The 21313-nt window shown below is 40.4% G+C and overlaps 4 protein-coding genes and 1 long non-coding RNA gene across 7 annotated transcripts; 4 read left to right on the top strand and 1 right to left on the bottom strand.

Annotated features, from left to right (window-relative positions):
* Positions 1 to 987: 987 nt before the first annotated feature.
* LOC124213784 (uncharacterized) lies at positions 988 to 2147 on the top strand. The gene is made up of 3 exons (XM_046615414.2): positions 988 to 1209; positions 1325 to 1578; positions 1740 to 2147. Exons 1-3 carry the CDS (start codon positions 1018 to 1020, stop codon positions 1957 to 1959), a joined length of 666 nt encoding a protein of 221 aa, XP_046471370.1. The 5' UTR covers positions 988 to 1017; the 3' UTR covers positions 1960 to 2147.
* A 410-nt stretch (positions 2148 to 2557) lies between these two features.
* Positions 2558 to 8166, top strand: LOC124215520 (uncharacterized). The gene has a single exon (XM_046619005.2). The coding sequence runs from the start codon at positions 2577 to 2579 to the stop codon at positions 7986 to 7988; it is 5412 nt and encodes a 1803-aa protein (XP_046474961.1). The 5' UTR covers positions 2558 to 2576; the 3' UTR covers positions 7989 to 8166.
* A 3377-nt stretch (positions 8167 to 11543) lies between these two features.
* LOC138190552 (uncharacterized) lies at positions 11544 to 13032 on the bottom strand. Its single transcript, XR_011176586.1, has 2 exons — positions 12913 to 13032; positions 11544 to 12815 (listed from the first exon to the last, which is right to left on the bottom strand). It is a non-coding gene; the product is annotated as an uncharacterized lncRNA (long non-coding RNA).
* Positions 13033 to 14646: 1614 nt separating this feature from the next.
* Positions 14647 to 17033, top strand: A4 (apolipophorin-III-like protein). Its single transcript, XM_046619012.2, has 2 exons — positions 14647 to 15224; positions 16244 to 17033. The coding sequence occupies exons 1-2, from the start codon at positions 14952 to 14954 to the stop codon at positions 16556 to 16558; spliced, it is 588 nt and encodes a 195-aa protein (XP_046474968.1). The 5' UTR covers positions 14647 to 14951; the 3' UTR covers positions 16559 to 17033.
* A 1768-nt stretch (positions 17034 to 18801) lies between these two features.
* LOC124215523 (uncharacterized) lies at positions 18802 to 21042 on the top strand. 3 transcript variants are annotated; one of them, XM_069134221.1, is made up of 4 exons: positions 18803 to 19216; positions 19582 to 19638; positions 20243 to 20413; positions 20489 to 21042. In XM_069134221.1, the coding sequence occupies exons 1-4, from the start codon at positions 18944 to 18946 to the stop codon at positions 20630 to 20632; spliced, it is 645 nt and encodes a 214-aa protein (XP_068990322.1). In that variant the 5' UTR covers positions 18803 to 18943; the 3' UTR covers positions 20633 to 21042. The 3 variants fall into 3 exon arrangements, with proteins under 3 accessions (XP_046474965.1, XP_068990322.1, XP_046474966.1); XM_046619009.2 differs by having other exon boundaries at positions 18802 to 19216; positions 20243 to 21042; XM_046619010.2 differs by lacking the exon at positions 19582 to 19638 and having other exon boundaries at positions 20243 to 21042.
* The last annotated feature ends 271 nt before the right edge of the window (positions 21043 to 21313 follow it).

Below are 21313 nucleotides of genomic sequence, written 5' to 3'. Positions count from 1 at the left end.
CTATGCGAATTTCTTGCGATTTAGGGAAAACTTTTCAGTTTTCACCTTGCGACGGTTGTTCAAATTGTTGAATAAAATGTTATACGAACCATTCGTCGATGTTCATTTATTTATTACTGTAACAATTACAGTGAGTAGGCGTCGACGGGCAATTGATTGCTTTCTTAAAAATCTTCTCATGCCGATGCTGTGTGTAAAAATATATTCGAGTAACGTTTGGAGAGATTTCTGAGATTCTTTTAGTAGAGATCGACGAGTGATTACTTATGATGGTGTAAAAGTGTTGAAGATGCGATAGGTATTTTCGGAGCTAAAAAGCCCCCGACTATAATAGGTACATTTACTACTTCCGAGTGTATGACGGCCTGTCGTCAGTCCATAATTTTCTCCCAAGGAAAGAACCCTGGATATGAGTCTGGGCGCCCATGTGCGTATGCCATCTGGCTTCGCGCGCCGATCGTATGTTTCCGAAGCACAGGGGAACGGTTATGAGCTGATGACAGCCACTCGAAAGCCACTATACGAAGTCACCCTTGTGGAACGAGTGTGTATATACTGCCAGCGGCCATCAAATAGCAAAAGCACATCCCCGTTCGACCTCGTGCTGCTTATACGACCCTGCGAAGAAACCGCGCTTCTTGCGACGCGGTGATCGGTTACTTCCTGTCAGGCAGAAAAATGGAAGAGAAAAACAGAGATGCAATACTCCTTTACAGATTATCCAGAGAATTCCAATTTACTCATTTGCAGTATTACGTACGCGTACGAAATACTCTGAACTTGCATTCTTTAGCGTGTAGCTTAGCATTTTGGCTTTGAAAACACGCGCAAGTCGGTTGCCCAATTGCGTAAATAATGATCAGTTTAGTGTTAAGGAAGCGAAAGTACTTCGCAACGAGGTGTTTAGCGTTTGCGGAAAACAGTAGCAAGCAAACAGGAAGTGGTATTGCGTCATTACGGTCTATATGTATCACATGAAAGTACTTTGGGCACTTTTCATTCACCAATTCGAAGATCATGAGATCGACACGGACTTGGGTCTTCGTGGCCGCGCTGGTCTCACTTACCGTGATCGCTGAGTCTCGTCCAGGGTACGGTGATCTGCCTCCAAACTGCGGTAGTCCCATATCTGTTGTTCCTTCTGCGCCACAAATCGTCACATACGGAGACCCCTGTTTCTGCAAGGAGTCGCTTCCGTACTCTATACAGGTATTCGATAATTCGAGTATTAGTTGAATTTAAACTTCAACTTGCCTCGAGATGAATTCTGAAAATTATAAAAGTAGATATATGCATGTAGAACTAATTATAACTGGTCACCTAGGTCCCGCAAGTGCCATCGTACCCCGTGGAAAAATTGAGGACTTACGGATACTCAATAACAGAACAACCTAGACAGAGCTCCACTCGCCTTCGTGTTCCTGTCAAAATTCAAACACCGATTGTCCAAAAGCCTTGCGATAATCTATGTGGCAGCACCTACGGTGTTACGGTTCAACATCAACCTCGAAGTAATCCAAAACCATTGTACACATTTGATGCTGCTGTCAAAACAGCAGTGACTGTCGAGAAACCAACGTAAGTAATAATAAGCGTAAAATGTAAATATCATCGACAGACTGACGAAGAGTATGCCTATTTCAAGCCTCATAAATTTATACACGATTTCTGTTCAGACAGAGTTGCCTTGCAATTATTTTCCGGGAAGCACAGATCTTTATATTAATGTTCTGTTTTAGGTGCAAGCCGTGTCTGTCGGTATCGTTCCAAGATCCCGTTGAACAGAATCCGTGGCTACTTGGTAAACTTCCAATTGCTGTTGAAACCCCAGCACAGGCACCTCCTGTAAAAATGCTCACAGGTTTAACCGCCACAGTGGATAGAGTGTTGGTTCCCGCTTGCGAATGCGGTGGCTGTCCCGACTGCAATGATGTACGTTTCAGAAATGGCCTTCAGTGAAAGTTTCACCTTTCCAATAAGAATGTATTTACGATATCACAATTTTTATCTTAGAACGCATCGTTCCGTTTGGGAATCATGGCGTGATTGAGCCTGCGGGTAACATATTTGAGCCTAATGAATGAAAAAACTAGTGATTTCGCAAATGACTGTACAGGTACATAAATAAATAAATTTCTATTCAAGTATTTATGTGTCAATATCCATCCCAATCCTTCTCTTTGCCTTATTAAATTGCAAAACTTTTTGACCCCGTTAATATTCTGGGTATCTGTTTTGCAAGCTGATACAAATTCTTACAAATTTTCCGAGTTTTCATTGAATACAGGATATCGTATCGAAAGTAGACTATACTGTTTTCACTTCTAAGAATTGGGCGCAATCTGGTGCTGCTCGAATAATGATATGCAAGATTTATATATAACAATAATTGTTGTGCTGATGCAAAAGTTAAATACCTCCTGATAGTGCTTTATCGTAAGCGATAAAAGAAAGAAAAACGCGATGTTAGCGATTACGGACACGACCCACGTGTTTAATCACTTTCTGCCAATTTCGCAAATGGACTATATGAAGCTCGTTTTTTATTCCAATCCTCAGTGAATCTCTGTCTCGTCATGAGGAAAATTAAGGGGAGCACAGCTTCCTTCTGTGTCCTGCTTTTCACAATTTTATGGCTGGACGGTACTCTTGCTGCACCATCCTACTGTGCACAATGGCTGGCACCGTACGTGAACTCAAATCCTTCGAGTTTGGCATCCACGGGTAGCTCAGTGATTGAAAAGCTAAAGTTGCTGAACCAGGCTAAGTTCCTACTCAACCAGCTGTCTTCATCCAGTCCGACTTACTCGTACAATGTTCCAAGTATCGGCGCAGCCTCACCCTCAGTCGACACTTCGACTAACAGAGCACCTGATGATCAAGTCGCTGTCCTCTTTCAAAACTTGATCACCCAACTTGGAACTATCAATTCGAAGAGTGTCAGCGTAGCTAATCATCCATCGGCCTCACTAGCTATTTCTGATGTCACGATCAACGCTTTAACTATTCAGTACAATAATGTCAAGGGCCTGGTTTCTAGTTTTATGAATCGAAGAAGTGCAAGGGTTGTAAATACAGCATTGGATGCTCTCTACAAAACGATCACCAATATTGTCACTGGACAGCTCCGCAATGCTGAGCTGCCCAACCTGTGCAGCAAAGCGATTGTGTTGAATAGAGAATTGGAGGCTACTGATGCACCGAGTAATGTGACAGATGCGGTAACCGATTGGATTACATCATTGACCCTGGCGTTGACTGGGCAGAGTCAAATCTCACTTTCGACAATTTGCAGTACCTTGAATGACCTGGAAACATCGGTTGTAACAGTGGTTCAAAACGACAACTCCGAAAAGCTGCAATACCTACTCTCGAATTTGGTGGAAGCCGTGGTGAAGGCGGTAGTATCTGGAGGAGGTTCTGGATGTGATATCATAGATGTTGTGCGGCAGAATGTTGCTATTGTAAAACAGGCTATTCAAGAGGACGCCAACGTCAGGGCTGGGAACATCTATAATTCGATTATAAATTTTGAAGAAGCACTATACAACGTTCTGATCCAAACGGACCCGACAGCTGTCGTGGTGAGTTCTCAGAGTCTGCCGTTCGATACAGCCGACCTCGAAACTCTGGAATCAGAGTATCTTGTCGATATTAGCCAGTTAGGGAAATCCATATTTGGTGACAATACGAAACTCGTAAAATTGGCGATTCAAATTTTCCTAAACCTTGCAAAGTCTGAAAACTCATCGGCTGGAGATGTGCCCACTTCCTCGGACCCAAGCAAAACCACTCTTTCAACTCTGCAAAAGGTTGACGATTTGCTGAAATCCGTGAATGAGTCTTCACAGACGAATCCAGTGGGTGCAGTTGAAATGCTCATCGCATTGTTGAGCAACACGCCACAAGACGATGTCTCAATTATTTTAGGCGCTTTAGATCCTGCCCCCAGTGATACAAGCAATCCAGTTCCGCTCTACGACGCAACGGTCATAGTTAGTAATGGAGAAAACTTTATCATCAAAGAGCAGGTTCTGGAACTGAAAGATTCGGGTGGAAACGTCCTCAAAAGCGTGCGCAGTGGAACGTACAAGTTCACGGACCCTAACACGAAGATCTCGTGGTCTGGGTCGTACGGCGTTCAGAATATGACAGTTGATTCTGATGACGATGGGATTACTGTTTATGAAAGATCTGGAGTGTGCACGACGTATCTACCACAGACTACCTCCGATTTGTCTACTGCACCGCGGATCAAAAGGCGAGCACATTACACGGTACAAGAAACTATCGTTACGGGGACCTCTGATGACGGGAGCCCGACGGTAAATGACATCGGTACATACACTTTGACGGATCCCGTTACTGGTGCTTTTGTATCTGGGACCTTTGTCGTTGAAAACAGTATATTCAAATTGAATGCTGACGGTAGTAAGGAAATAATCAAGTCAGGAGTACTGGCTGTACAGGATTCAGATTCCACATCATCGAGTGATGTACTTTCCACTCTTGGCAGCGGTGACTATTCCCTGATCAGTTATCATATCTTTAACGAATCAGATTACAATGGCAACCTTGGTACTGCGGTTATCGAAATTACAGATCCTGAAACTGGAAAATACGAGTCAGGGACTGCCGTGATTCAGCAGATGACCAGCATAACAAATCCTGATGGATCCGACGATACGACGACAACTGCGATATTGTATGTTGATGGTGACGAGGATGCAGTTGGAGAAAATGTGGTATTCAAGGAGCACAAGACTTATGTTATGAACCCCCTCGGGCAAACTAGCCCAGTTACCACTGGTAAATTCAATCGAACAAATCCCACTACTGGCGTGACAATATCTGATACTTATGTGGTTCAGAATATCATAACAATCAACCATCTTGACGGGTCTACGGATATCACAAAATTTGATAAACTGAGTAGCAACATTTTAGCTACAATGAGCAGTGGTTTATCTACTATCACCAGCGGTTCATCCACCACAACCAACAGTTCGTCTACCACATCTAGCGGTTTGCCTATTTTAACCAGCGAGTGGTCTACTACAACGAGCAGTTCACCTACTGTCACCAGCGGTTCATCCACCACAACCAACAGTTCGTCTACCACATCCAGCGGTTTGCCTATTTCAACCAGCGAGTGGCCTACTACAACGAGCACTTCACCTACTATCACCAGCAGTTCATCCACCACAACCAACAGTTCGGCTACCACAACCATCGATTCGCCTACCACAACGAGCAGTTCACCTACTATCACCAGCGGTTCATCCACCACAACCAACAGTTCGTCTACCACATCCAGCGGTTTGCCTATTTCAACCAGCGAGTGGCCTACTACAACGAGCAGTTCACCTACTATCACCAGCAGTTCATCCACCACAACCAACAGTTCGGCTACCACAACCATCGATTCGCCTACCACAACGAGCAGTTCACCTACTATCACCAGTGATTCATCCACCACAACCAACAGTTCGTCTACCACATCCAGCGGTTTGCCCATTTCAAACAGCGAGTGGCCTACTACAACGAGCACTTCATCTACTATCACCAGCGGTTCATCCACCACAACCAACACTTCGGCTACCACAACCATCGATTCACCTACCACAACGAGCAGTTCACCTACTATCACCAGCGGTTCATCCACCACAACCAACAGTTCGTCTACCACATCCAGCGGTTTGCCTATTTCAACCAGCGAGTGGCCTACTACAACGAGCAGTTCACCTACTATCACCAGCAGTTCATCCACCACAACCAACAGTTCGGCTACCACAACCATCGATTCGCCTACCACAACGAGCAGTTCACCTACTATCACCAGCGGTTCATCCACCACAACCAACAGTTCGTCTACCACATCCAGCGGTTTGCCTATTTCAACCAGCGAGTGGCCTACTACAACGAGCAGTTCACCTACTATCACCAGCGGTTCATCCACCACAACCAACAGTTCGGCTACCACAACCATCGATTCGCCTACCACAACGAGCAGTTCACCCACTATCACCAGCGGTTCATCCACCATAACCAACAGTTCGGATACCACAACCATCGATTCGCCTACCACAACGAGCGGTTCACCTACTATACCCAGCGAGTGGCCTACTACAACGAGTAGTTCACCTGATATCACTAGCGGTTCATACAACACAACCAACAGTTCGTCTACCACATCCAGCGGTTCGCCCATTTCAACCAGCGAATGGCATACTACAACGAGCGGTTCGCCTACTATCACCAGCAGTTCAGCCACCACAACCTACAGTTCATCTATTGACAATCGTATAGGATCCGCCGCCGATAACTCTACCACGTCTTTGGCGACATTAATCAAAACTATAAATCTCCTTGTGAACATTCTTAACCCGGAGAATCCAGTTACTCAAAGTTCTTCCACGAACAACTCAGGCCGAGTCGCTTCCGGAAATGTGCCAGCGTCTTCGTCTGTTCCGATTGCAAATTCCTTAACTTCGACGAATGATTCTACGGTTCATGGGGTTGATCCTACAACTATAATAATCGATGGTGCGGCTTTTATATTGGACCAGCACATGGTACCACAGTTGGATTCCGAAGGAAACGTTGTGAACGTTACTAAAACTGGGAGGTTCAGTTTCACGGACCCTGTGACAAACGTTTTTTGGTCTGGAAATGTTGAAGTAAACGACTATTCGGCAACGTCGAGTTCGCCGGGCGAAATCGACGTGGTTGAGTCGGGCACATTTACCGTTAACTTGCCCAATGATGCTTTCTGCCTGACTACGAACATCTCAGACCCAGCCAACTTTGAGATCCATGATAATGTGAGCGTAACCGTCGACGATAGCGGAGCTTCCATGGTGACGGAAGATGGAACGTACACTCTGACTAATCCCAAAACTGGTAACTCTGTGACTGGAAACTTCGTCGTTGAGACGAGCGTTTCTAAATACAATTCGGACGGCAGTACAGACACGATCAAATCCGGAATCATGTACGTGACCAAATTCTGCACTATATCTCTCGTCGAAGAGCCCAGCCCGTTGAGTAACGGTGGATACTTTCTATTCGACGATCATATCTTTGCAACACCCGAGAGCAACGGACTGGTTGGAACGGGAGTTTACAACATCAAGGACCCGAATACAAACGAGTATACTGCAGGAACTTACCTGATCCAGGAGGCCTCTAACACTAATAATTCTGACGGAAGTTTGAACCTGAAGACCGCTGGCCTTATTTACGTAAATTCTTCGTACACCAGTACGAATTCAATCAGCACCGATTCAACGCTTGCTATCATAAATGGGGCACAATTCGTGTTCGACGATCACTTGATTCGAGTCAAGTCCTATTCCGGGGAGTTGAACACGGTTGGGACAGGGACTCTCACACAAACAGATTCGGCGTCGGGCATCGTCAGGACTGGGACTTATTATATTCAGTCAGCTAAGTTTAAGACAAATTCTGACGGCAGTCAAGATACGATCAAATCTGGCACGTTTAGATACACGAATAATAATAATACCATATCCGATCTATCCCTTACTCTAGCGTCATTACTCTCACAGTTAAGTTCCGGCTTAAATTCGAATTCCAGCTCAGTAAAATCGCAAGAGCTGATCAGTATTCTGAAAACAGTGAAGACAGAGTTGAGTAAAATCTCTACAGCAAGCTCGATTTCGCAAACAGATCGGGTGTTGGGATCTACTTACGTAAGGCTACCACGATCAAACGTAGTTTCAGCGCTGAATGGACAGAATCTTCAGTCTGGAGATGCTGTGGCCATTCAGACTAACAACGGGGATGCTCTTCTGGCCACAATTCAGGACCTCTGCAGCCCCGTGACTTTTCATATTACAAACTTGGCTGATCTGGCAGAAGGATTTGCAAACGCGAAGAGAATTTGGACCGTGCATGAGGACAACTTTTCGAAGCAAGATCGCACCTTCATCGACGCTCTTCTAGTCTTGAGTTATGCCTTGTGATACGTAAAAATTGACGATTATTATAATTTGTTATGCTATAACTGGCATAAGAGTTGAAACAGAAGGACAAGCTTGTATTTTGACACGACAGACGTCCTACGTTACTGGTATATTGTTCCTTCTGCAGATTAGATAATGAATAAATGTATATAGCTGTAATTAAAGAAGTGTATATGAATTTTATTGCAGATGTGTAAAAACAATTATTGTTCTCATCCCTTTCATCTTGGACTCTGCGTTACCTATAACATAATTATAAGTATAGTAATATTATTGTACGTGTTGCCTGTTTTTAACCACGGCGTCGACTATTTCTAAACGACATTGGAAATAGTCATTTCTCTACTATCTCTTACCGCAGTTTCAACTTCGTATGACGTTTTATACGTATGAATAGATGCGTATACCCTAAATTCGGAGAAATATTCCATACGATTATAAGAATTTGGTTTAATAAGCTGTTGAGCAAAGTGTGCCTTCTTGGAACGTTGAAATATTGGCATGGAAAAAAATGTGCTGAATTAGCTCTTTGGATACAATACGGTAATAATAATGCTTCTTCAAGGTAAGCAGTTCCTTATAGACCGTTCAGTCAGCGAAAGTTGGATAATACCGTTGAAGCTTGTTTCAACGACTGATCGATCGTTTAATCTACAGGTCAGACAATGATGGCCTTTCATCGTTATTGTATTTTGATCGTTGCAATATCGTGTATTATCGCTTCTATCTTTGCCGATTCATGGAGTTCCGAGGATTCGATCGAGCTTCCCAAAAGACGTCCGGAAAAGAAGGCCAGTCCCGACAGTAATTTCGAGCAACAAAATCGACCGATCCTGGAATTGTTTCTTGGCGTTTTGGACACCATATTCTCTGGTACAAAGGCAGAATTGAACAGAGCGAGAAGGCGGGAGATGTCTGTGACACCTATAGAAAATCCCCCAGCAAATTGAACAAACTGTGTCAAAAGTGAAATGTGATTACAAAAATCATAAATCAATATTGTTATATCTGCGAATGATTTCGATAAAGCATTGTTAAACATCAATTGTTCTTACTTACCCTCCTGTATTTAGCTCAGTGTTCTATTAATCATTTTAAAAACATCTTTCAGGGTGATTTCTAGCAAAGCCATTTTCCAGGTTGTGTAAATATTTTCGGTTCCTGTCGAGATAAACGAAGAATTCTTTTGTTTGCAACGTAAACTTAACACTAATAACTGTGGCGTAGTATACACTGATTACTCATGAGGTATTGCTAGTTTTTTCCGAACAGACTGCTAATTTTCAACGAAATTCGAAAGAGAAATAATATATCCCATATCTCATTATACGTATGTACTCGAAAACTTACTTGAAAATAATTGGATTGTCACTGTTATGCACATTTTTATTCGTAGTTATTTTAAAAAAGTGACGACTGAAGCTTTCACATTATTTAAGGTTATTATAGGAACAAATCTTCGCTGGAAGTATTCATAGGCATGAAGTCATATTAAGAATGAATTTTCTAAAATAATTTGCCTGTCTTGAAAATCATGGCGAAATATTTCCATTTGAGAAAATGGTATCTAGCAAATTATAGATTGGAGAATATTTAGACTTCCACATGCTGTACTAAATTTATCTCGTCGAAGTGTAAAAAACGATTGAATGTTACTTTGTGGCCTCGACTTGGGTTCATAACTAGAAAATATTACATTTATCAGATTATTATTCAGTTACATAACGCAAAATTATTACACCTCGTGCATATAATGATAATATATGATTACTTTCTTCCAATACGGGGAAAAAAGTACGGAGAAGACGGAGGAAAGTAAAGCTGTATATATGAGTAGAAATCAAAAAAGATAAAACTTCTGAAAAAGGTCTAGATTCAAAAGCAACCAATGATGAGTAAGGGAAAGCTGAGCTTGCGAGATTTCCTTTGCCGAATTCGGCGTGACCGATGAATAATTGGCTGCACGTCTGCGCTGTAGATCTGCTGATGTCTCCGCAACCTCTGACCTCTACGAAGTCGACTTAGTCACAACTCGTTCTTTAGGCTGTTCAGTTAATCGTTGGACTCCGGCTAGGACAGAAATCAAGCATTGTCTCAAAATGTCTCGCATTTTCTTCGTCGCCCTTTTGGTGGTCTGCTTCGTCTACGTACTGCAGGTAAACTCGCTTCTACAATTAAGTTGCAAATAATTTATCGTCTACGTACAGTTCATTTCCTTATTACACTCAGAGAAAAATGTGGTTGACTTTACTATAAAAAATAGTGTGCTGAGGGGACAATACGAATTTATAGTTAATAGAACTTATTGCATTATGTTGTTCCGAACTATGAATTTATCGTTACATCTGACAAAAGTTGTATGGTTAACGGTACAATAATGAAGATCTGATCATGTTTAAACATTAGTGCGATAAACGTGATAAACTTATCGTTACTCGATTTATTATTTGGAAATTCAATACAGAAATTTTAGATCACAGTTTGTTAACTTTATTATACGAGTTGAGTAGCTTCATCGTAAATGTATAGTAAAACTGTGGAATGAAAAAAAATAGATAAGGAACTCGTAGATAATTCTACACTTACAACTACACTTATGTGTTGTAAATGTGTCGTAGATTTTTAAATATTTTCAACAGTGTATGTATAGTTGTTGAAACTATGTTCGTATGATCTTGTCTGAATAATTACTATATTAGCGTTAACCATATTTAAGTCGAGTCAAACTATGTACGGTGCATTCAATTCTGCCAAAAGTTGCACGAATCATGTCGTGTGGTCCAAATTCTTATCCATAAACAGTTGATTATAAATTAGATAATTGAGCTATACTCTGTACTGTCGAAGATTATAGAACGAAGCTCACGGCACGATACCAAAATAATTCTGATGAACATTTATACATGGTGAACATTAAGAACAAAAATATAGTTAATTGTAGTATTATTATAGTCCCTTTGACGTCCTTGCATCAACTATAAGTGTATGGTAAAATTGATATTGTGTTTAAAGTGCGCCAAGCGATAATTTGAGTATATTTCACCGTAAAAATTATCGGCACGACTATAATATTTCCACTATACAAATTTTCAACCATACTTGCAAATTTTTCTCTCAGTATACTCTTGATAAGATTTTGATTTTTTGTTAAATGCTTCACAAATCAGATTCGATTTTTATGTTCTTAAATTAGATTAATCAGAAAATTGCTAAAAATATTTTGACAAAGTTTTAACTGTATCGAACGGAGGGTAGTATAACAACGGTCACTTTTCCATCTCTCTTTTCCGCAACGATTATCGTAGGAAGTTTTGCGATATTTAGTTTAAAAACAATTACTGCTTATCCCGAAAGTTTTTGCGATGTTTTACTTCACCTTCCAAATTGAGATTCATTGTGAGGAATGCATACAACCTGCAGAATAAATATAAGAAAATTTTCAGTCAACCAAAAAAAAAAAAACAACTGTATATTCTATAATGCTATCTTGATATCGAAATTCCTTGGGAAACTATTTCTACATATGATTTGTTGTAATATTTTTTTAGGCAACCCCAGTCCCGGACAAAGACGAGCAACCGCCCAACGTGGTTGATACAGTAGCGACTTTTGTGAATCAGTCAATACACGACTTAATAGAGAAAACCGATAAATTCCTTCGCAGTGATGACGTTACAAAAGCCGGTGAAGCGGTTCGACAAATGGCCCACAATATACAGGAGAAAATTAACGAAGGCGTGGCTACAATAATTCCCAAAACAGAGGGATCTGAAGCAGGGAAACAGTAAATCAAGAATAGCACGCGAGTCTCCACGAGTCATCTAAAAATTTGCCAATTAATATTAAAATGTAATAGTAGTTACTTTCAACGGAAAGTATTAGATATTTTTCAGAACTCGAATGTGTAGCTGATGTTAAATAAACTGAATGAGATATTCGAATATGTAAAATTGAGTATGCGTTCATCCGTCGCTGTAACCTAAATCACGTATAGCCATTTCTTTCATTCAATTTTCAATACTGCGTTACATTGCAAACGATATTTATAAATCTGTAAACGCAGTGAAATTATGGTTTAAAAATGTCAAATTTACGAGCAATCGTAATATGTGTATAATTCGAACTGAACTGGATAATAATCCGACAGGAAAAATGATACTTCGTCAGTAGATTTATGTACTCGATCAGAAAGTTGAGATTCGATAACGGTATGTATTTTTATCAACGTTATCGAGCAATATCCTCGACCCTGGGTCAAGTCGCCACGTGTATAATCGTCTGTAGAAACGAATGTAAAAAATCTTCGCATTTAATCGAAGTATAGCGTTTCAGTTCCGATAAAAATATACGATACTTGTTGCGTCGGGCATTGTATAAACAATGCGGCTAAACTCGAAAACAATGGCCAGCTAAATTCGTGGTCATTTATGTATATTATCAGTGGACTTTGGACGCTCTTGTTTGCGTTGGTAAGATCGTGACAAAGTATCGTGAACTTCATACAAGTCAATAATAGAATCTTTGTCATTCGGACTGTTCTTCGAAGATAAATAACGTTCCGTAGTCGGCAGCATCGTTGCAATGAGTTTATGCAATTAGAGTATAACGTACTCATTTTCTGCCCGAAGAATTTCCAATTCGGTCAGCAACGCTGTCCCGATTACAAAATTTCCGAGGTCACAGCTAGCCGGAATGTCGGACATCTGCCGATCACCTACTGGCCTTTCGAATTTCTGCCCTGTAATTGTGGTTGGTCCGAATCAAACTACTTGTACTTTGATGTCACATCCGTCGTTCGATCTAGAGACAAGAGCGCGTTGCCGGAAGCTGTATGGAAAGGAGATCATTTTATGGAAAATTGCGCAACAGTGAATTCGATGAGTAGGAACGTCAGGTTATAAAAATTGTTGCAATCGAGTCGCACCTATTTCAGATGAAAATTTGTCTCTGATAAAAATAAGTAGGAAGGCGTAAACTTGTGCAACAGTATACCGAGCAAATATTATGTACCTACTGAAACTTTGAGTTTGCCTGAATCAGCACTAATCGAATCGCCATTTATACTGGCCAGATTACATTCGAGTTTTGGCTTCAACGAACAATGGTATAATTATACGCAGTGTGCGAGCAGTTTATTCTAGCCGATGATTAAACACTACAGGAAATATTCCATGCTTATTTGAAGGTCTAAGTGCACTCTTGTTGTTCGTAACAATTGTCGGTTCTGCTATCTATTAAAAAAAATGAGCTATTTATTCAAAGTCACATGTTTAGTAGTTGTAGGAAGAGAAAATAAGACGCCTGCTGTAATTAGAGCTCTTGATATTAATATTTCGTGGTTCATAAGCGTAATTTTCCATTTTCCATTTAATTAACACGAACAAATAATTTTAGTTATTTCTGAATTTTGTAACAGCACCTTTTATAGGAAAAAATTGCTCAGGATGAAAATTAATTGAATTGCATGATTTTACACAGTTGAAATGCGTTATAAAAAAACCCACAATATTTTGTGATAAATCTAGTATTTTCGTTGTTAATCTCGAGAAAAGGGAATTTTACATGATTTTAACTTTAACTTTAAATAACTATTGGAAGAGTTTAGTTATTGAGAAATTATAACAAACCCTTTTTGTACAGAATTAAATTAACTATAAAAATGTGTATCGGATATTTATGTCCATTGCCTCGTTACTGAGCTACAAAATTCAGAAATAACTAATATTATTTTCTTGTGTTAATTGAATATAAAATGGAAAATTGCGTTCAGGAACCCTAAATATTAATATTAAGTGCTCAAATGATAACAGACGTCTTATTTCCTTTACCTACAATTATTAAACGTGTGATTTTGAAAAAAAAATAGACCCTTCTTTCGGACCAGTCTAATTTACAGGGTGTCGAGAGAAGAACGGAGAATTAATTTCGAACTCCCAAAACGCGATAGATGCACTGAGAAAAAATCCATTTGGTATAATTACTAGAAACTTCTGGTAAAATGCGGGTATTGTTACAATAACAGATTAAATATCACTGCAATTACAAGAAAACTTGGTACATGTAAATATTTAGCGTGCTTATAGTTGACAATAATGCATGTTTTAGTTATAGAAACATTAAATCTGTCCGTTTATTTCACTACACTCTTTTAGTTGAATAACGGCTCAACATCAATTTATTGTTGCACCAACGTCAAATCATTGTAATTGTTACAAAAGAATATATTTTCATCCACGTGACCACAATAAAGAAGATCGGTAGACTCATATTAGATTTTCTGATCGCTGCAGCTACAAAACGAATTTTCTTTCTGTACCCGGATCTATATTTCTCGTTTATGGTACAGAATCTAATCACAGTATTGCAAAGGCAAATCAGTATTCTCTCTATCGTCATGTAAAATAGTGAAAAATTGTATCCGCACCGTTGACATTATAAACGACGGTCGCGAAATGTCGCAATAAGGAATTACAATATTGCAATATTCATGTAGATAGAATTCTCGTTTATCGACGTGATTGAAAATGAGTCGAGCATGATTCAAGCCGATTGCGACGTTTGCCGGTCTGGTAAGTCACAGATTTTTTTTTATCTGCAGGTGGACTTTCTTCCCTTATTGACTGAACTATCACCATCACAGAACCACTAGTTTGAACGCAACGTTGCAGACGTCACATACCGAGTTTGTGTTACGAGAGCCGTGTTTGCTTCTGTTCCACGTGACAGGGTCAGGCTTTACTTTGATAGCGAGAAGCGGAAAGGATCGTAGGAATCTGAACCTGCACTTTGGAAAAACATGGACAGTGACTCGGCACAAGTAGGCGCGAGGGGTTCTGGGGTATTAGAGATAGTGCATTCTTAGCCCTCCACGTTGTCGATAAGGATGGCCTATAAAAGCATCCTGCAAACTCGGGTCCAGCATTAGTCTCTTGGTTCACTCAGTTCCGACTAGAAACCAGCAATATGAAGTGTTCGACTCTCGCTCTGACGTTCGTCTTCACCCTGGCTCTCGGCGCGTGTCGAAGCTCTCCGGTGCCCTCGCAACCAGGTGCTCCCAGCCCCGTATCTGTGAACGAATTGATAACCAAGGCTCAAACCGACATCGCGAAGCTTGGTACCGACCTCCACGAGGTCCTGATTCGCCCCAACCATGACGCCGTTGTCAAAGCTTTGAAGGAGCGCAGCTCGGACTTCGTCACCAACGTCCAGAGCTACATCGAACAGATGACCAAGGATGTGAGTTTCAACTGAACATCTAGCAATGATCTCCGGCACTCGAGGCTCGCCCTGTACTTGGCTCGCGATTCTGATTCCAATTTTTCACTGTCCGGTATTTATAATTCGTCACGCGGATTGAAAAAGAGGCTGCTTACTTTGAGCGAGAATGTTCTTTTCATGTAAAAATTGAGCGTACTAACTTACGCGTGCTAGCTTAATCGAACACCACGATCGTATAACATTTCAGCACGTCGAGAAAAGTTGTTACGTGAGGCTGGAAGAAAATTCCATTCGGTTTTCTTCATGCCTCGCTCTCCGGAGATTTTGAACGTTTTTTTCATTCCTCAACTTTCCAAACACAATCCAAGCCTTATGAAGACTCCGCTTTACAGACATTGCTCTTAAAGTTGGAATTGTTTCTCAAGACTCTGATCCAGTATGTACATACATAACGTAAAAGTGCTTGCATACGATGATTTTTTACTAAAACTTGACTTCTATTCGTTAATTTACAAGCAACCTCATTAAGCTATTTTCAAAAAAGTTTACGCGAATTAATTTTGGAACCATAAAACGTGCCAATTGCGTCGCCAATGTGTTGATGACGTGCCGACTTTTCTCGAATACACGATTTATTGTAACTTGGCTAAAACTGAGCCTAGCATGACTATCAGTAATAGACTCGATAGACACAGTAATAACAACGATAACAACTGTCCTGAAATAAGTCAATACGTAGCGAGAGTACTATGACCTCTCAACTTACAACTTGATTGTAGATTCGCACAATTGTTCGAGTGACACGACTACATTCTTTCCATCAATTGTTTGCTCTCTTGAATAATAATTTGATTACTGTACTGGTACATAGTTATATTCATTCCTTAAATACTCTTCGGACACTAACCGTTTGCACGAAATTTTGGGTTTGTCGGGTACGTGGTTATTCACGAAAGATTAATTAGCGTGGAGAATCTTGTGTGGAAATTGAGATATTTTAGAACTGAGAGTTTGTCGACGGATTTAATTATTTGCAGTTGAAGGCCAAGGGTCCTGAGATTGGAAAGATGTGGGACGGCTTCAAGATGTCACTGACCAAGGCCACGGAAGACATATCAGCTCAGATTCCAGTCGCCAAGGATCAAATTTCCAAACTTGAGTCGAAATTCCTCGAAGGAATGGGCGCTATAGTGAAACAGTCGGAATTGGTTATGGAGACTGTCAGGACGGACGCCGAGCCAATCAAGCAAGATATTTCCAATCTGGCGAAGAAGGCGGTTGAGATTACGGTCGAAGCCACCAAGGAGCTCAAAACCCAGATTGAAGAGAAATTATCGAAGCATGAATCGTAGGTTAGAAGTCATACGACGATATTCGATCCTAAACCTCGTTGAACATGAATGGATAATTTGAGAAATTCACAAAGAGATTCACACATATCCTGTTTTCTTGCTATTGATCAGTTATCAGGTTCACATGCACCCTTCAGCAAATTGAATATTGTCTTATTTTATTATTTGATAAAAGTTTTCATAGCTGTGATTATCGATCAAGTTTCACGAATAAACTATAATCTAATGCATTTTGAATTTAATAAATACCTCTTACCTTTCGAGTATACCGAAAGCCTTGTTCCGCCACTTTATGACCACCAACGACATTGATACATGTAACAATTCGATGTAACCTATTTTATACACGTACAGTTTTCCAATTTTTTCGAATGCTTCAGATATACTGTGTAATAAACAGAGAATGAAACTTCTTTTGAAAGTCTCTCTGTCAATAAATAATGCATCATGACGTGAAACCACGTTTAATTTTTAACTGTGTGTTTTATTACTCGTTTGTACCAAATATTCTGGTCATGATCAAGATATTTGAATTCGATGAAGAATTCGATGATTTTTCATAAACCATCGTATCTTACCACATCCCACCGTGAATTGAAGCTTGCACTGGATTCGGGGAACTACCGTGTGACCGTCTTATGTTTTTGTTTTTCCTGTAGATTTTTTATGTCGAATTATGAAAATACACCATCTTTGAATTTTCACAATATAATTATTAACATTTATACAGTCTCTAAGAACTTTTTGAAGATAAAATGTAGGTTGGAATCGACTTTATAGCGTTCGAAATACACACATGCGTAGGTTGACGGCTAACATGATTCCGGCTGTTCTGTTCATCTGAAACCAAAAAACCAAACAGCGTTCTCATCTGTAAACGTGCGGCAATAACCGGAATTGTCGAAATCTACAAGGTAAAGGACCTGGACAGCCAAAACTACGGAGCGCAAGTCCTGGAGGTCGAGATCCTCCAGGTGGAGGACCTGGACAGCCAGAACTACGGAAAATTAATCCGGAAGGTCAAAAGTCACCAGGTCAATAACCTGAACAGCTAAAACTACGGAGCGCAAGTCCTGGAACTCGAGTTGCACCAGGAAGCGGACCCGGAGCGCAGGATCCAGGAGGTAGAGAACCCGGTACTCGAAATCTGCGGATCGCGATTCTCATCCGTCCGCTCTAATGCGCGGTTGTTTCCAGACTGAGGAATTCGGCTAGCTGATTTTCGTCGTTACGATTACTATAGATCGATGACGTCGGGAGAAAAAAAATTTTGAGTGACGTCACTTTCTGAGCATCCGAAAATTCAAAATTTGGTTTCGAACTTTCATACTATGTATGATTTATTACCCAGAGCTATATTTCTCGTTTATGTTTCAAAATCTACTTGGAGTATCGTAAGAGCAAATATGTATTCTCTTTACTCTCGTATGAAACGGTAAAAAATTGTATTTTTATGAAAATAGAATTCTCGCTTGTTGACGCGATTGAAAATGAGTCGAGTATAATTCAAGCCGATTGTGACATTTGCCATTCTGGTAAGTCCGATTTTTTTATTATTTACAAGTTGAACTATCTTCCCTTATTAACTGACCGATCATAGGAATGGAAAAGTCACGCGAAAAGCTAACTTTCGATTTGTCGATCGAATTTGAATTTTGCAAAATCGACTAATCGTCTTTGAAAGTGAATTTTCGTTTTGAGTCAATTTTTTGAAAATCTTTACTAATTATCAATAAAAGATATTTTATAGGTCGACATAAATATTATCGTGTTGAAAATGACCAAATGACGGTTAGCAACTATCGACTAACCGTACAACCAGTATGTACGACGAAATAATATTTTGAAAGACAGCGTTTTGATTGGTACTTTAGGACGGGTTCTAAAGAAGAACTTTATTTATCAATTATTTGCTATCTTACCAACAGATACTAAATTTAGTTGAAAAAACGTCGAAAAGTCATCACTTGAAAGTCGATTGTGTATAATCGACTATTTTCAACGACTCCATTTTTGACTGAGCTCAGAGACGACTTTGGCAACCCCAAACGAGCATTATCACAGAACCAGTACTTTGTACGTGACAATTAGTCGTCACGTAATGAGTTTGCGGGACGAGAACCATGATTGTTTCCATTTCACGTGACAGGGTCGGTCGTTAAATTGATAGTGAAAAGCGGAAACGATCCCATATATCTAGAACTCTACTTTGTAAAAATATACACCGTGACTCGGCACAAAGAGGCACGCAGGTTATGGGCTATTAAGGATAGTGCATTCTTAGCCCTCCACGTTGTCGATAAGGATGGCCTATAAAAGCATCCTGCAAACTCGGGTCCAGCATTAGTCTCTTGGTTCACTCAGTTCCGACTAGAAACCAGCAATATGCAGTGTTCGACTCTCGCTCTGACGTTCGTCTTCACCCTGGCTCTCGGCGCGTGTCGAAGCTCTCCGGTGCCCTCGCAACCAGGTGCTCCCAGCCCCGTATCTGTGAACGAATTGATAACCAAGGCTCAAACCGACATCGCGAAGCTTGGTACCGACCTCCACGAGGTCCTGATTCGCCCCAACCATGACGCCGTTGTCAAAGCTCTGAAGGAGCGCAGCTCGGACTTCGTCACCAACGTCCAGAGCTACATCGAACAGATGTCCAAGGATGTGAGTTATAACTGAACATCTAGCAATGATCTCCGGCACTCGAGGCTCGCCCTGTACTTGGCTCGCGATTCTGATTCCAATTTTTCACTGTCCGGCATTTACAATTCGTCACGCGGATTGAAAAAGAGGTTGCTTACTTTGAGCGAGAATGTTCTTCTCATGTAAAAATTTAGCGTACGCGTGCTAGCTTAATCGAACATCGCGATCGTATAACATTTCAGCACGTCGAGGAAAGTTGTTTCGTGAAGCTGAAAGAAAATTCCATTCGGTCATCTTCATCCATCCATCTGCGAAGAATTTGAACGTTTTTTCAATCCTCAACTTTTCAAACACAACGAAACCCTTATAAAAACTTCATTTTACAGACACTGCTGTTGAACTTGGAACTGTTTCTCGAAACTCTGGTCCAATTTGTACACAGAGTAAGAATTTTTTCATACCATTATTTCTGGAGTTGGGATGTGTAACAACTGTGTAACTAAAACTTGAATTATGTTTATTATTTCATAAGCAACCCAATTAACCTAATTCCAAAAAAGCTTACGCCTAATAATCTTGGAACGATAAGACGTGCCAATTACGTTGCAAATTTGTGAATAATGTTTCGACCTTTCTCGAATCCATAATTTACGATGACTTTGCGAAAACTGAGCCTAGCATGAATATCAATGATGGACTCGATAGACGCGGTCATAACAACGATAACAACTCTAATGAAATAACTGCATACGTAGCAAGAGTACTATGACCTCTGAACTTACAACTTGATGGTAGATTCGCACAATTGTTCGACTGACACGACTATATTCTTTCCGCCAATTGTTTCCTCGAGTCCATATTAATTGTATTACTGTATCAGTACATAGTTATATTCGTTCATTGAATACTTTGTGAACACTGGCATTTGCATGAAATTTTGGTCTGTTGGGTACGTGGTTTTTCAGGAAAAATTAATAGATGTGTACCATGATATGTGGAAATTGAGGTATTTTTGAACGGAGAGTTTAACGATGGATTTAATTGTAGATGAGGATCGGGGGTCCTGACATGGAAAAGATGTGGGACGATTTCAGTAACAAACTGACCAAGGCAACGGACAACATTTCAGCTTATATGCCAGCAAACAATGGTGAAATTTCTCAACTTGTGTCCAAATTCCTGGGAGGATCAGGTGCTACAGTGAAACAGTCGGAATCGGCTACGAAGTCTACCAAGGAGAAAGTTAATCCAATCAAGACAGGTATTGCTCAGCTGGTGAAGAAGGTGGAATCGACTACGGAGACTACCAACGGGGCAGTCGATCTAACCTATAAAAATATTCCGAAACTGCCGAAGAAGGTGGTTGAGATTACGGCCGGGGCCGCCAAAGACCTCATATCAGAGATTAAAGACAAATCTTTGAAGTTTACATTGTAGATTAGAAGTTATACGATGATTTTCAATCCTAAATCTCGTTGAAAATGAATGCAGAAAATCACAAAGCGTATATCATAGAGTCCCAAGTTAACCCTCGAACAAATGGAATACCGTCTGATTCTGATCTGTAATAAAAGTTTTTGCAGCTATGATTATCAATCAATTTTCACGAATAAACTATAATCCAATGTATTTTGAATTTATTCAATACCTCTTACCTTTTAAGTATACGACAAACCTTGTTCCGCCATTTCATGACCACCAACGACATTGATACATGTAACGATTCGATGCAACTTATTATATACACGTACAGTTTTCCAATTTTTTCGAATGCTCCAGATATTTTGTTCAATAAATAGAGAAGGAAACTTCGCTTGAAAGCTTTTCTGTCGATAAATAATGCGTCCTGACGTCAGGCCAAGTTTAATCTTCAACTGTGTGTTGCAACAGTCCTTTGTCCAAATATTCTGGTCTTGATCAAGATAAATTCGATGACTTTTCATAAACCATCGTATCTTCTTACCACATCCCACCATGACTTGAAACTTGCACTGAATTTGGGGAACTTAATGGAATTCTATAGTCAGTCCTTACCGAATGCGTTAAGTGTCTTCTATCTTGGTTATTATCAGAGGCTTGTGCACCGCAACGCAAAACAGGGTATTACAGCTGAACTTG

The sequence above is a fragment of the Neodiprion pinetum genome, chromosome 3 (genome assembly GCF_021155775.2).
Source record: "Neodiprion pinetum isolate iyNeoPine1 chromosome 3, iyNeoPine1.2, whole genome shotgun sequence".
Taxonomy (NCBI): domain Eukaryota; kingdom Metazoa; phylum Arthropoda; class Insecta; order Hymenoptera; family Diprionidae; genus Neodiprion; species Neodiprion pinetum.
This window is presented reverse-complemented; position numbering and strand designations above follow the sequence as displayed.

Excerpts from the sequence above, each read along its gene's own strand:
- A4 (XM_046619012.2), top strand. The coding sequence starts at position 14,952 with ATGAAGTGTTCGACTCTCGCTCTGACGTTCGTCTTCACCCTGGCTCTC. Across the intron at positions 15,225-16,243 it reads TCGAACAGATGACCAAGGAT|TTGAAGGCCAAGGGTCCTGA; the intron begins GTGAGTTTCAAC and ends AATTATTTGCAG.
- LOC124215520 (XM_046619005.2), top strand. The coding sequence starts at position 2,577 with ATGAGGAAAATTAAGGGGAGCACAGCTTCCTTCTGTGTCCTGCTTTTC.
- LOC124213784 (XM_046615414.2), top strand. The coding sequence starts at position 1,018 with ATGAGATCGACACGGACTTGGGTCTTCGTGGCCGCGCTGGTCTCACTT. Across the intron at positions 1,210-1,324 it reads CGCTTCCGTACTCTATACAG|GTCCCGCAAGTGCCATCGTA; the intron begins GTATTCGATAAT and ends CTGGTCACCTAG. Across the intron at positions 1,579-1,739 it reads GTGACTGTCGAGAAACCAAC|GTGCAAGCCGTGTCTGTCGG; the intron begins GTAAGTAATAAT and ends GTTCTGTTTTAG.
- LOC124215523 (XM_046619009.2), top strand. The coding sequence starts at position 18,944 with ATGCAGTGTTCGACTCTCGCTCTGACGTTCGTCTTCACCCTGGCTCTC. Across the intron at positions 19,217-19,581 it reads TCGAACAGATGTCCAAGGAT|ACACTGCTGTTGAACTTGGA; the intron begins GTGAGTTATAAC and ends TTCATTTTACAG. Across the intron at positions 19,639-20,242 it reads TGGTCCAATTTGTACACAGA|ATGAGGATCGGGGGTCCTGA; the intron begins GTAAGAATTTTT and ends ATTTAATTGTAG.